This window comes from Schistocerca gregaria, chromosome 5 (genome assembly GCF_023897955.1).
Source record: "Schistocerca gregaria isolate iqSchGreg1 chromosome 5, iqSchGreg1.2, whole genome shotgun sequence".
NCBI lineage: Eukaryota > Metazoa > Arthropoda > Insecta > Orthoptera > Acrididae > Schistocerca > Schistocerca gregaria.
The window spans coordinates 403,479,619-403,495,894 of NC_064924.1; the positions used below are offsets into that span (position 1 = coordinate 403,479,619).

At 44.0% G+C, this 16,276-nt stretch overlaps 1 protein-coding gene across 1 annotated transcript in view; it reads left to right on the forward strand.

Annotated features, from left to right (window-relative positions):
* The window catches only part of LOC126273470 (ribosome biogenesis protein BOP1 homolog), a 70,746-nt gene that overhangs the window by 36,834 nt on the left and 17,636 nt on the right, over positions 1-16,276 (forward strand). The window contains exon 10 of the mRNA XM_049977034.1: positions 6,583-6,756. Coding sequence (XP_049832991.1) covers positions 6,583-6,756 — 174 coding nt within the window. The remainder of the gene's footprint in view (positions 1-6,582; positions 6,757-16,276) is intronic.

A 16,276-nucleotide genomic window follows, 5' to 3' on the forward strand; every position in this document is an offset into this window, starting at 1 on the left:
CCGCAAGGAACTCCTTGAGAAACAGCCAGCTAATCTGTGGCCTGGTAAAGGAAGCCTCTGAATTATCAAATTATTTAAGTGGTGCACTGATATACCAATAATTTCAGAGTTAACATCTATTAGCAGTTCACTAACTTTATCTCTAATACCTCTTATATTTTGATGACATGTGCTAAATCCTTCTCTACTTGGAAACATTACATCCTCTGAAGGTGAGCCCTTAGTTAGAGGCACTTCCTTTAAGCAGGTATACCTATCAGCTGACTTCAGTCTAAAAAAGGTGCAGCTCTAACACCAACTACTACAGGAATTTTTCCATGTGTGATACCACTACCACCACCACCCACTACACTGTCAACTATAAGCTTAGCTAGCCTCCCCTTTCCATACCTATTGAGGTGCAGGCCATGCCTAGTGAAACCCTATCTACTAATAGTACTGCATAGGGATAATGGATGTGAATAAAGACTGACTGTACTGACTGCCTGTTGTTGCATAACAATACTAGATGTGGATAAAGATTGAATGCACTGACTGCATATTATGCAGTATCTTCAGTTTTTTTTAGACATGCAAGAGTGCATGGTGGGTAGATACTTGCTTTGAATTAAGCAAGTTTTTAATGGGATCAAATTTTATTTACATGGTGGAAAAATGCAATACAATGTGTTCAAGGGGAAAGGTAAATTTTTAGGGATTTGACAGGAATGCTCATTTGGGAAAAAAAAAGCTTTACATGGGCATATGCGCTATTCTGAATGGTTTCCAATAAAGAACACCTTTAATGTACATCTCCTTTTGGGCTATTGGTGCTCACCTGTTTGTCTATCCCACCCAACCTCTTTGATATTTTATTCTAGCTCACCCTACCTTGTTGCTTTCAATGTCTTTGCCAAGGATGTCTCTCTCTGCCATTTTACTAACCCATTAAAGGCACTGTTACCAAGTGAAGTAGTGCAAAGAATTCAGAGGGTATCAGAGAGAATTGGTTAACTGTGTTAATACATGTGCTGCCTGAAATGCCACACACCTATACTAATTGAAGAGTATGCAGATGTGGGGTATATGTATGGCTTCTGTGATGGTAGTACTCTCTCTGATGCCGAACTATGCTGGCAGTGCTTTCTAACACATCAGGTTCCTAACTGTAGAGTGCTTAACAGAGTTTTGAGCACATTGTGTGAAACAGGCATTCTTTCAAGTTGCCATTATTCTTCTGAACATTTAATTCAACAACCTGTGTAGGAGGAACAACACATTTTTGAAATAGTGCAGTATAGTTCTACTTTCTGCACAGATCAGTGTCCCACAAACACGTGTATGGTGAATACCACATTTGGAAAACTTGTACCTATTTCGCATGCAGCACATCCACAGTGTTCATATTGGTGACAATGCCACACGTCTTGTATTTTATTTGCTTACAGCTTGATAATAAATTTCACTGGGAGGAGCATACTGCAGAACTGTTGAAGTGCCCAAACAAATCTCTATTTGCTATGCAAATGTGGTCATAAGTAGGTGATACAAAAATAAAAAAAGCTAGTTTACTATGCTTCCTTTCATTCCATAATGTCATATGGGATTATTTTCAGGGGTAACTCATCAAACCAAGCAAAAGTTTTTCAAGACCAAAACTGTGCAGTACAAATTATTTTTGATGTGAACTCAAGAACATTTTGCAGAGGGTCATTGCTTCCCAATGCATTTATTCCTTAATGAAATTTCTCACTAAAATATATATATTTCTTTCAAACCAACAGCTCAGTTCACGGAGTCACTACTAGAAACAAGAGTAACTTTCACAAAGATTTGAAGTCTCTTACTTTGGTTCCAGGGTCTTGGCCAGGAGGGTTACGGGAACGTAGGATGTATTGCAGGGAAAGTTCCCACCTGCGCAATTCAGAAAAGCTGGTGTTGGTGGGAAGGATCAATATGGCACAGGCTGTGAAGCAGTCATTGAGGTGAGGGGTATCATGTTTGGGAGGGTTCAGCTACAGGGTGGTCCACTTGTTTTTTGGCCACAGTTTGTTGGTGGCCATTCATGCGGACACACAGCTTGTTGGTAGCATGCCTACATAGAATGCAGCACAGTGGTTGCAACTTGACTTGTAGATCACATGACTGGTTTCACAGTTAGCCCTGCCTTTGATGTGATAGAGTAATGTTAGTGACCGGACTGGAGTAGGTGGTGGTCGGAGGATGTTTGGGAGGGTTCAGCTACAGGGTGGTCCACTTGTTTTTTGGCCACAGTTTGTTGGTGGCCATTCATGCGGACACACAGCTTGTTGGTAGCATGCCTACATAGAATGCAGCACAGTGGTTGCAACTTGACTTGTAGATCACATGACTGGTTTCACAGTTAGCCCTGCCTTTGATATGATAGAGTAATGTTAGTGACCGGACTGGAGTAGGTGGTGGTCGGAGGATGTTTGGGACAGGTCTTGCATCTAGATCTATTACAGGGATATGCTCTGTCAGCTGTCAGATACTTCCACCTACAAGCCACTCCACAGCGATCCCATTCCAGCAATCCAGCAGGATCTCCGTCACTACTTAAATCCTTAGGCCCATCCCAGAACCTCTCCCCAGAGTCTCCATCTCTCTACTTACACCTACCACTCCCCGCACTCTCACCTTCTACATGCCTCCTTAAGTCCATAAACCCAACCACCCAACCGAGTGAGGTGGCGCAGTGGTTAGCACACTGGACTCGCATTCGGGAGGACGACGGTTCAATCCCGTCTCCAGCCATCCTGATTTAGGTTTTCCGTGATTTCCCTAAATCGCTCCCGGCAAAAGCCGGGATGGTTCCTTTGAAAGGGCACAGCCAATTTCCTTCCCCATCCTTCCCTCACCGAGCTTGCGCTCCGTCTCTAATGACCTCGTTGTCGACGGGATGTTAAACTCTAATCTCCTCCTCCTCCTCCTCCTCCTCCTCCTCCTCCTCCAACCACCTAGGACACCCCATTGTGTCCGGTTACTGTGCCCCCACTGAGAGAATCTCTGCTTTTGTAGACCAACACCTTCAACCTATTACCCGGAACCTATCCTCCTATATAAAAGATACCAACCATTTCCTCAACCAACTTTTCACAGTTCCTCTCTCTTTACTACACGGTGCCCTGCTTATCACTAGTGATGCCACCTCCCTGTACACTAACATTCCTAATGCCCATGGCCTTACAGCTATCGAACACTACCTTTCCAGATGCCCTATGCATTCCAAACTAACCACCTCCTTCCTAGTCTCCATGACCAACTATATCCTGACCCACAATTACTTCTCCTTTGAAGGCATTACCTACAAACAAATCTGCAGTACAGCTATGGGCACCCGCATGGCATCATATAATGCTAACCTATTCATGGGCCATCTAGAGGGATCCTTCCTAAAAACCCAGAATCCTAAACCTCTCACCTGGATCTGATTCACTGATGACAACTTTGCTATCTGGATTGAAGGTGAGGACACCTTATTCACATTCCTCCAAAACCTCAACAACTTCTCCCCCATTTGATTCACCTGGTCCTACTCAACCCAACAAGCCACTTTCCTAGATGTTGACCTCTGCCTCAGAGATGGCTGCATCTGTGCCTCCCTCCACATCAAACCTACTAACCACCAGCAATACCTCCACTTCGACAGCTGCCACCTGTTTCATACCAAGACGTCCCTTCCGTACAGCCTAGCCACCCATGGTTGTCGCATCTGCAGTGAAGACCAGTCCCTCTCTAAATATACTGAGGGTCTCACTGAAGCCTTCATTGACTGTAATTATCCTCCCAACCTTGTACAAAGACAAATCTCCCATGCCTTATCTTTCCAGTCTCCCACCACCTCCCAAGGTTTCCAAAGCATTCCCCTCGTAACTCAGTACCATCCAGGACTGAAGCAACTGAATTACATTCTCTGCCAGGGTTTCTACTATGACTCATCGTGCCCTGAAAAGAGAAATGTCCTCCCCACTATCCTTCCCTCCGTTCCTACTGTGGTATTCCGCCGTCCACTGAACCTACACAATATATTTGCCCATCCTTAAGCAACCCCTGCACCCAATCCCTCACCTCATGGCTCATATCCCTGTAATAGACCTAGATGCAAGACCTGTCCCATACTTCTTCCTACCACCACCTACTCCAGTCCGGTCACTAACACTACCTATCACATCAAAGGCAGGGCTACCTGTGAAACCAGTCATGTGATCTACAAGCTAAGCTGCAACCACTGTGCTGCATTCTATGTAGGCATGACAACCAACAAGCTGTTAACCACATGAATGGCCATCGACAAACTGTGGCCAAAAAACAAGTGGACCACCCTGTAGCTGAACACGATGCCAAACATGATACCCCTCATCTCAATGACTGCTTCACAGCCTGTGCCATATGGATCCTTCCCACCAACACCAGCTTTTCTGAATTGCGCAGGTGGGAACTTTCCCTGCAATACATCCTACGTTCCCGTAACCCTCCTGGCCTCAACCTTCACTAGTCACTGTCGTCACCCATCCAACCCCCTCTCTGTTCCCATTCCAGCACTACACAGCCATCATTTCACCGCCACACCCAGTCTTTTAATTTCTTCTATTTTTATTTTTATTTCTCTCCTTTCAGCTACTTACCCCTCCCCTCTCCACACCTTCTCTCCCGCCCTCCATCTAAACTGCAACACTTCACTGTCTGCCACTCCCACCATACTATCCTTCCCCCCTCCCCACCCCAGCCTCCTCCTTACCCCACCCAGTCGCCACTCCCATCATGAACTGGTGCTGCTGCTCGCAGTGTAGTTTCAGCCCTCTGAGACTTCAGATGTGTGTGCAATTTGCGCTTGCGCGAACGCGCGCATGTGTGTGTGTGTGTGTGTGTGTGTGTGTGTGTGTGTGTGTGTGTGTGTACTGCTGACAAAGGCCTTAGTGGCTGAAAGCTATGATTGTGTGAATCTTTTTTTATTGTGCCTATCACGGCTCAGCATCTCCGCTATGTGGTGAGTAGCAACTTTCCTTCTCTCATATTGTTACATTCCATCCTGGATTTTCCATTGTTTGATTTGCAGCTAAGTGTATTGAATATTTAATATTTGATGACATGTTTTTCATCCTTTGAAATGTAAATATGCTTAAGATTTTTTGACCGATTATACATCCATAAGGGTGATTTCAATTGGGATCTGTGGCAGGTACATTATCATATCTGTTCTTATTTTGAAAATATTTATTGTGTATTCTTGTTTTGTAACATGTTCGACATCCCAGATATTTCCCTTACTATATATCAATTGGAACAAAAAGTACATATAATTTAATCTACTGGTTAAATGACATAACTGTTTGGTTCCATTAATACTATTCACTGATGATACCATGTTTACATGGAATGGAATCAGCTAAACACTTAATCATCATTGATGGTCACAGGAAAATCCACATGCTACGGTGAAAACCAATTTCCAAGTTCAGTTTTGGATCAGTGTTTGGTGTGGCATGGTTGGTAACATGTTTATACATCCACTCATTTTAGAAGAGTTAATGGCAGTACACAATTAAGTGACATGGTTGGTAACATGTTTATACATCCACTCATTTTAGAAGAGTTAGTGGCAGTACACAATTAAGTGCATATTTTGGAAAATTTGTTCGTTGAACCCATTGGGAATGTTCCTTTGGCGAAGTGGACTGCAATGTACTTCCAACGTCATGGAGCAACTACACATTTTACCAGACCTATGAGGGAACACGTCAATCATACTTACCTTAATTGTTGGCCTGCTTGTGGTAGTATACTTAACTAACCACCAAGACTGACCATTAGAGTTTTGTTTATGGGGTTGAATGAAGTATGAGGTGTACGAATGAAAGCTGAATACGCGAGATGAACTGCTTGGTCGCGTCATGGACGCTGCTGCCCTCATTAGGGAACATCCAGAGGCATTCAAACAAGCAACACATTTTCCCACAAGAGTGCGCAAATGCATTGAAGTTGATGGTGGGTTATTTGAGGATTTGTTGTGGACTATTTTCCAATTGAATCATTGTATAATGCATATTGTAATAAGTACTTACCAATGGTTGTACTCGTGTACACTGAAAATGTATTACATAATATAGATAATAAATAACACTGTTTGTTAAATGTAGTACGTCTTATAAACCATTTGGAATACAGCATATGTCCATGTGAAGTTTTTTACTTCAAATGATTGTTACTGTCATATCCCTGAATACTGACCATCCCTCCTGTATTAAGCAGGAAAAGTTTTTATTCAAAAAATTCTTTCATAGTAGGTACACAGTGTGTTTCTCATGGTGATAGTGTAACCGGCTTTCTTAGTCGGAGAGTGTCACAGGGAGATTTGGCAAACTTAAAGGGAAATTGCTGAAAAAAAAGTAGAAATCCACGTCTAAAATGCTGTTGGATAGATACAGAGAACCAGTATTTACCACAAACTAAAAAAATATTTTGTTGTATGTATTTTGTATTTTTCATGAAGACTACGGGAGAACAGAGGAGGGTCCTCTAAATGTGTGTGTCATGGAAAATTATTTAAAGATGAAGGAAGAAATTTTTATTTTATTTTTGCAGGTTACATGGCATGGTCGGGGAGATTATTTTGCCACAGTTATGCCTGAAGGATTGAATAGGTCTGTACTGATACATCAGCTTTCAAAATGGCGATCACAAGTTCCATTCAGCAAATCAAAAGGCTTGGTTCAGTGTGTGTTATTTCACCCAATTCGTCCAATATTCTTTGTTGCGGTGAGTATCACAAAATTTGTTGTCAAGTGCTTTTTATGTTGCTTGTCGAAATTCAGGACAGTACAGTATTATCATTATTGACACATGAACTTTCCCACATTTCCGAGAAAAAATTGTTGCACTGATTCACCTCTGTATAAGGTGGATTGTAATATTACATTTGTAAGTGAAAGTACGAGGGTGATGCAACTCCTCTTTTTTATCTGACCAGTTTCTGTTGAAAAATTTGTGGAATTTGTTGTGGAACATCGTGGAATATTCCTGCGTCAGCTCGTACAGTTTCAGAAGTTCAGAAAGGTGTTCGTACTATACACAGCCTTCTAAATGGTGTCTGTAATGGAGGTGCTTTCCAAGCAGGGAGCCATCATTGAGTTCCGTTTGATAGAAAACCAGAGCATTGCGGTTATTCATAGGCAGTTGCGAAATGTATAGAGAGACCTGGAAGTGAACAAAAGCATGGTGAGTCGTTGGGTGAGGCACCTGTAATCATCGCAACAAGATCGTGAAAACCTGTCCAATCCCCTGCTTGCTGGCCAGTCACACACAGCTGCGACTCCTGCAGTGTTGAAATGCACGGACACTCATTTGAGGTGATTGATGGATCACAAACATCTCACATCTCACCTGGACGTTTCTGTTGATTGCTGACACCCTCGTCCACCATTTGAGATGCTAAAAGGTGTGTGCCCACTGGTTTCCTTGCTGCCTAACAAAAGACCATAAAGAGGAATGAAGGAGAATCTGTGTGGAATTGGTTGTGCGTTACAAGGCTGATAGTGAAAATGTTTCATCAAACATCGTCGCAGGCGATGAAACATTGACTCACTTCAAACTGGGTATAAAAATGCAATCCACGGAGTGGCACTACACTCCCTCTTGTCCAAAGAAAAAGTTAATAGCTGCACCCTCAACCATTAAAGTCTTGGCGATGGTCTTCTGGGACTCTGAAAGAGTTATTTTGTTTTGTCTTACTTCATGGTGCAACAGTCAGCTTGGAAGTCTATAGTTGTACCCTCAGGAAATCAAGAAAACAACTTCAGTATGTTTGTTGCCACAAAAATGCAAACAAAATTATCTCTCTCCGTGACAATGCAAAGCCTCACACAGGTCTGTGCACCCAAGAGCTCACAGAATTTCATTGGACTGTTCGTCCTTGTCCACCCTACAGACTGGATGCTGAATATTGTAGCTTCCTGCTGTTTGGTCCAATGAAGGATGCACTCCATGGGAAGCAAACACTCCATGGGAAGCAAAACTTGGCTGATGGGGAGATTATTGATGCAGCAAGACGTTGGCTGTGACATTGACTAATAGAGTGGTAACGTGGTCATACAGGCCCTCCCAGAAAGGTGGCATAAGGCCATTGCATTTAACAGAGATTATGTTGAAAAATAGTGTTTTGTGGCCAGAGGAGTGGGGAATAATATGGTGAATTGGAATACTAAATAAAATCAACCTGCTTTCAGAAAAAAGTGTTGCATGACTTACTGAATGACACTCATAGTTAGTGGTAGCTCTGAAGTGAAAACAAAGATAACAGTGAGTATGCCTTTCCACATCAGATTCAGAGGTATGCTGTATGACCACCAGTAACAATATAAGGAACAAGCAGGCACGCTCATAACCACTACATTGTAATTATTAGCTTAATCTTTGTTACCAAGTATTTGGGATTTATTGTTTTTCTGATGTGTCAATAGCAACTTAAGTAACAAAAATGTTGTTTATAAACAAAAAACATGAATACACATTGAGAATTATTTCAGTGTTCATCTTTGTATTAATTTCTCACTGCTTATTTTTGAAGTAATGTATGTTTCCTTACTTTCATCTTATTTAATTGGCTTTCAGTGTTATATTGAAAATGAAAATAGACACACAAATTACAACATATTTATTGATATCACAGATCACATTTATTTACATTATAAAAAAATTATTTATGTTAAACTTGTTAAATATAGTCACTTAACTGGAGCCTAAATTTGAACATGAAAGAAAAGCTCCTTTCAGCACAATACTAGATGTTTGACAATGTCCACAGATCTGCTGGTATGAAAAGTTCCTTTTCAGCTAAATTATGAAGCGATTTGTATCCTCTCAGAAGATTGTACACTACCAAGATATACCATTTAGTATACATAAGGCCTCATTTCACGTCAGCATTAATGGAGTTCATTGTCATCCCATGGCTGAAATAAGAAACTAAAGCTTACATGGATCTATGGCCATAGCAGTTGTTAGCCTAATTTGAAGGTGCATCTCAGATTGTTTCAATGTTTCCCTCATCATTAAAGTATTTGTCCCTGTACATTTCTCAAAATGTGCTGTGTACCAACTGTTATATAAACACTGCTTGGCCTTTTCCATTGGCATGACTACCACCAATTTATCAGTTAGGGTGGCTCTCAAGGGCTCATTTGTTTCCTGGGTACAAGCTTGGTGATCCAAGGGTTCCTGGACTGGGAACTGGTAAGTACTGCCAGTCCTGTCACTGTAAGCTCTGAGCATGCTTCAGCAACCACCATGTGACGTGTCAGTGGAACTTTGTGTCAGAGGGAATGGGGATCTTGGCTTAGTGCCTTGACTGGAGGAGGGTAAAAACCTCTTCAAAAAAACTTTTAATCTCGAGGTGTGCTGCACACTGGTGAGATGCGTGGCTGTTGATGTTGTGCAGTCATTAGTGGGCAACCTCTAGGGAACCTGCCACACCTCAGTTGTATAAGGCTTACCTAGGAACTCGAGGCTCTGTCTAGGTGCTCTTTTAGTTCCCTAGCTGCTCATGGAGCTGCTGCAACAGATCCTTCAAAATTTTTCCTTCTTCCTCACAGCAGAAAGGGTGGGCCACTGGAAGGTACCAGCACCCAATCTAACTTTAAGAGTTTGCGTAACCAGTCCTCTCAACTCTGAACCTTTTCAGAATTCTAGTTTCTATAGTAACAGAATACATGCTGCTAGTCACAATTTGTTTTTAGTGGTTAAAAGGAAAGAGGAAACCTCACCCTTTTACATTGAAAAGGGTTTAGAGGAGATTGGGGGTACCTTAAAATTTGTTAACGTTTGCGAAATGGGATACCAGTGGTGGAAATTGTAAGTTCCCAACAAGTAACAACACTTGCAGACAGCCTACAACCTTGGGGAATATTCCATTGAGACAGTAAAGATGTTACAACATGCAGGATGTTGTGGACATCCCCCAAACAAGACCTAAAAGTTGAGTGGGCCCAAGAAGGCATTACATGCAGAATATAATGAAAAGGATGGAAGGCTGTCTGACAGAACCGTTTATCCTCTATTTTAATAGCACAAAACTCCCAGAACATTTTAAGATGGATTTTCTGTGCTTAACTGTCTAGTCCTATGTCCACAATGCAACACATTGTTTTCATTGTCAGCACTGGGCACACCACTATTAGATGTAAGGAAGAAGCCTCTGGTGGCAAATGTGGTAAGACTGTGTACAAAGGAGTTGGATGTTAATCTTATCCAAAGTGTGTGAATTGCTCTGAGGCTCACCCTGTGTGGAGTAGGGACTGCTGTGTTTTCCTTGAAGAGTGGAAGGTGCAGGAGATCAAAACTATAAAACAGTTCTCTTATGATGAGATCAAAAAGATTTAAAAGGTCATGCAGCCTCCCCTCCCACCCCCCTCCCCCCACATATTTTACCTCCTTTGCTTTGGTTGTTCCGAAAACCAAAGCTGCTACACCAAAGGTGGTTGCTAGTGTCAGCTGTAGTACCTTTATTTGTCAGTGCACTTGCACCGCTGCCGTTGCTTCAGAGCCTACACTTCCTCCCACACCATCGGACAAGGCCGTGGAAGCCGACTTGGGACTTCCTGTTCCTCCAAACATTTTCAGGTCTACCATGCACTGCTGCCACTACTAGTGTCACGGTTGTGGCCCTGGAGCCTACCCAGGGCAAAAAATCAAAGGTCAAGCTTTCACCACTGATGGAGTCAAGAAGTAAACAGTATAACAGTGTTGATCTACCCTCTCTGTCTCTCATGATTCTTCTGTAGAACTAATGGATCTTGATGTCGGACTGGGACAGTCTTTTTGCCCCAAGGTTGATCCTCCAACCATTATGGGCTTTTCTTCCTGGTAGTAAGACAGGATGAAAGTGCAACCCCTGTGATGGATGGCTCCTATATTACAGTGGAACAGTTCAGGTCTCATGTGGAGGAACTGAAACTATTGGCACAGACACAACCCCTGTGCACATGTTAATAGGAGACACATTTAAAAGCCACTGACACCCCTGTCCTACAGATCTATACCCTCTGCCAAAAGGATAACGTGACTGGGGAAAGAGCCAAAGAAGGGGTTGCTGTGTTCATCAGTAACACACACTAGTTCTGTACACTCTCCTTGGTTTGTGACCTACAAGCAGTAGCCATTTCAGTTCATGTGGGTCAGAAGATACGTGTCTGCTCCCTGCGCTTACCTTCTCAGGATACATTAGACTCTGAGGCTCTCGCAGACATGATTGCACAACTCTCCTGCCTATTTCTCTTATTGGGTGATTTCGTTGCCCATAATGTATTATGGTGCCCGAACTGTTCTTGCCCAAGGACTGAGCTTGGAGAACCTCATGATGTCTCAGGAGTTGTGCATCCTCAACACAGACAGTCCCATTCATTTCCAACTGCTACTGGGTCATAGTCAACAATTGAAATCTCTTTCTGCTCTCCAGCCCATGCCGACTAAGCACAGCGGGAAGCAACTGATGACATTCATTCCAGTGACGATTTCTCACTGTGGATCCACTTACTTCATGGAAGATCGGATGAACAGAAACCCCCAAAATAAGTGGTCAGCAGGACAAAGTAGATGTTGTTCAGCCAGCTGGCTATGTGTGAACACCGCAACAGCATCCAGGAAAGGGTGGATCACATAACACGAGTGACCCATCACGCCGCTGACTTATCCATCCCAAAGCATTCAGGTCATCTTAGGAGGCAGCTTGTGTACCTTGCTGGACTGATCAGTGCTGTTCGGCAATCTATGAGTCATGCAGCTCTTGGGCAGTTTAAATGCTGCCGAACAGCTGACAAACCTTACAGCCTTTCAAGTTGGGAGAGCCAAGGCTCAATGCCTAGTTATGAAGAGCAAGAAAAGGTCATGGAAAGTGTTCCTGGACTTGATCAACTATTCCACTTGTTCTGCAAAAGTACAGGAAGCTATCTAAAGGATTTCTGGTAAACACAATTGTTTACCAATAGCAGCAGTGCTGAAACAGGGGTGTCTTCAAACTAAACTCGGAGACATCGCTCAAATGGTGGTAGAGCACCTTGCAGCGAATACTGACAATGCCAACCATGATCTGTCATTTTGCCATTACTGTGCAACTGCAGATCCCACAATTATGAGTCTTAGAACTGCTCTTTCTCCTCGTGGGTGCTGGAATTAGCACTTTCTGAGACTGCACCCAGTCAGAACCAAATCCAGTACTGCATGCTTTGACATTGGCCAATAACATCAAAGGAAATCCACCTCGAATGTTTCAATTTGATATGGCAGGTAGATCATTTCCCCAACTTGTGGAGAGAGGCAATCTCGATACCTCTCCTCAAGCCAAGAAAGGACCACATACGTCCCAGAACTGTGTAGGAAAGACCTTGCAGCAAATGGGTAATCATTGTCTGGTCTGATTGTGGAAGACTAGGCAACTACTTAGTCGCAGTCACTGTGGATTCCAGAGATTTTGGTGCACTGTCGACAACCTGAACCGACTTGAGGTGGATGTTTAGTAGTGTTTCCTACGTAAACATTAATTTTTGGGTGTATTCTTTGATATTGGTAAGGCATATGACACTACTTGGTGGCAAAGTATTCTCATGTAACTCCATCAATCGGGATTTTGTGGGCACCTCCCCATCTTCAAAAAGCTTTTCTTGTCTAAGTGCTTTTTTAGATCCCAAGTTGGTGACCTGCCGTTGATTGTTTTGAGCTGTAGAATGGTGTTCCTCAAGGCAGTGTTTTAAGTATTACCCTCTTTGCCATAGCCATAAATAGTATAACTTCTACAATAAGGAGTCCTGTACAATGCTCCTTATTTGTGGGCGATTTTGCTGTTTTCTGTTCTTCCTCGAGTGTTGCAACAGCAACCAGTCAATTGCAACTTACAGTGTCAGGGGTAGAGGAGTGGGGGCAAAGATGGGTTTTCACTTTTCTGGGGGTAAGTGTGTATTTGTTCATTTTAATCGTTCTCATTATATTTTTAATTTACCTGACTTGCATATGAGGGACACCATTCTACAGTTTAAAGACTCGGTGAGGTTTCTTGGCCTCATTTTTAGTCCAAGCTGTGATGGTTACCACATCCGAGAGAGTTGAAAGCCTGAACCCAGAAGGTACTGAATATCAAAAAGTGCCATAGCCACAGGTCTTGGGGTGCAGATAGGGTGCTTCTGCTCTAGTTTTATAGAGCTCTTGTGCATTCACGGCTAGTGTGTGAATGCACAGTGTACGTCCTGATGTCCAGGCGGAGCTTCAAGGAATCCTCAGAACCTTAGGCCCCCTACAAAACCTTTCACCTGACTCCATCAAACTCCTCACCCCACCGACACCTCGCACTCCTACCTTCTACCTACTTCCTAAAATTCACAAACCCAAACATCCTGGCCGCCCCATTGTAGCTGTTTACCAAGCCCCCACAGAACGTATCTCTGCCTACGTAGATCAACACCTTCAACCCATTACATGCAGTCTCCCATCCTTCATCAAAGACACCAAACACTTTCTCGAACGCCTGGAATCCGTACCCAGTCTGTTACCCCCGGAAACCATCCTTGTAACCATTGATGCCACTTCCCTATACACGAATATCCCGCACGTCCAGGGCCTCGCTGCAATGGAGCACTTCCTTTCACGCCGATCACCTGCCACCCTACCTAAAACCTCTTTCCTCGTCACCTTAGCCAGCTTCATCCTGACCCACAACTTCTTCACTTTTGAAGGCCAGACAAACCAACAATTAAAGGGAACAGCCATGGGTACCAGGATGGCCCCCTCGTATGCCAACCTATTTATGGGTTGCTTAGAGGAAGCCTTCTTGGTTACCCAAGCCTGCCAACCCAAAGTTTGGTACAGATTTATTGATGACATCTTTATGATCTGGACTCACAGTGAAGAACAACTCCAGAATTTCCTCTCCAACCTCAACTCCTTTGGTTCCATCAGATTCACCTGGTCCTACTCCAAATCCCATGCCACTTTCCTAGACGTTGACCTCCATCTGTCCAATGGCCAGCTGCACACATCCGTCCACATCAAACCCACCAACAAGCAACAGTACCTCCATTATGACAGCTGCCACCCATTCCATATCAAACGGTCCCTTCCCTACAGCCTAGGCCTTCGTGGCAAACGAATCTGCTCCAGTCCTGAATCCCTCGACCATTACACCAACAACCTGAAAACAGCTTTCGCATCCCGCAACTACCCTCCCAACCTGGTACAGAAGCAGATAACCAGAGCCACTTCCTCATCCCCTCAAACCCAGAACCTCTCACAGAAGAACCCCAAAAGTACCCCACATGTGACAGAATACTTCCCGGGACTGGATCAGACCTTGAATGTGGCTCTCCAGCAGAGATACGACTTCCTAAAATCCTGCCCCGAAATGAGATCCATCCTTCATTAAATCCTCCCCACTCCACCAAGAGTGTCTTTCCGCCGTCCACCTAACCTTCGTAACCTCTTGGTTCATCTCTATGAAATCCCCAAACCACCTTCCCTACCCTCTGGCTCCTACCCTTGCAACCGCCCCCGGTGTAAAACCTGTCCTATGCACCCTCCCACCACCACCTACTCCAGTCCTGTAACCCGGAAGGTGTACACGATCAAAGGGAGAGCTACGTGTGAAAGCACCCACGTGATTTACCAACTGACCTGCCTGCACTGTGACGCTTTGTATGTGGCAATGACCAGCAACAAACTGTCCATTCGCATGAATGGACACAGGCAGACTGTTTGTTGGTAATGAGGATCACCCTGTGGCTAAACATGCCTTGATGCACGGCCAGCACATCTTGGCACAGTGTTACACCGTCCGAGTTATCTGGATACTTCCCACCAACACCAACCTATCCTAACTCCGGAGATGGGAACTCGCCCTTCAGTATATCCTCTCTTCTCGATATCCGCCAGGCCTCAACCTCCGCTAATTTCAAGTTGCCGCCGCTCATACCTCACCTGTCTTTCAACAACTTCTTTGCCTCTGTACTTCTGCCTCGACTGACATCTCTGCCCTTGCTCTTTGCCTTTAAATATGTCTGCTTGTGTCTGTGTATGTGCGGATGGATATGTGTGTGTGTGTGTGTGTGTGTGTGTGTGTGTGTGTGTGTGTGTGTGTGTGTACACCTGTCCTTTTTTCCCCTAAGGGAAGTCTTTCCGCTCCCTGGATTGGAATGACTCCTTACCCTCTCCCTTAAAACCCACATCCTTTCGTCTTTCCCTCTCCTTCCTGAAGAAGCGACCATCGGTTGCGAAAGCTAGTAATTCTGTGTGTGTGTTTGTGTGTTTTGTTCATGTGCCTGTCTGCCGGCGCTTTCCCGCTTGGTAAGTCTTGGAATCTTTGTTTTTAATATAGGGAAAAATATACCTAAAAACAAAGATGATGTGACTTACCAAACAAAAGCGCTGGCAGGTCGATAGACACACAAACATACACATAAAATTCGAACTTTTGCAACTGGCGGTTGATCCTTCCCTCTTTCCTGACGAAGCAACCGTCGGTTGTGAAAGCTCGATTTTTGTGTATATGTTTGTGTGTGTATATAAAGAAACAAAGATTCCATGACTTACCAAACAGGAAAGCACTGGTAGATAGGCACATTAAAGAAAGATGAATGGATGTGGGTTTTAAGGGAGAGGCTAAGGAGTCATTCCAATCCCGGGAGCGGAAAGACTTCCCTTAGGGGAAAAAAAAGGACAGGTGTACACTCGCACACACTCGCGCACACACACACACACACATATATCCATCCGCACATACACAGACACAAGCAGACATATTTAAAGGCAAGGAGTTTGGGCAGAGATGTCAGTCGAGGCGAAAGTACAGAGGCAAAGATGTTGTTGAATGACAGGTGATGTACGACCAGCAGCAACTTCAAATTAGCAGAGGTTGAGGCTTCATGGGTAACGGGAAGAGAGAATATATTTGAGGGCTAGTTCCCATCTTCAGAGTTCTGATAGGTTGGTGTCAGTGGGAAGTATCCAGATAACCAGGATGGTGGAACACTGTGCCAAGATGTGCTGGCCATGCACCAAGGCATGTTTAGGCACAGGGTGATCCTCATTACCAACAAACACTGTCTGCCTGTGTCTGTTCATGCGAATGGACAGTTTGTTGCTGGTCATTCCCACATAGAAGGCTTCACAGTGTAGTCAGGTCAGTTGGTAAATCACGTGGGTGCTTTCACACGTGGCTCTGCCTTTGATCGTGTACACCTTCCGGGATACAGGACTGGATTAGGTGGTGGTGGGAGGGTGCATAGGACAGGTTTTACACCGG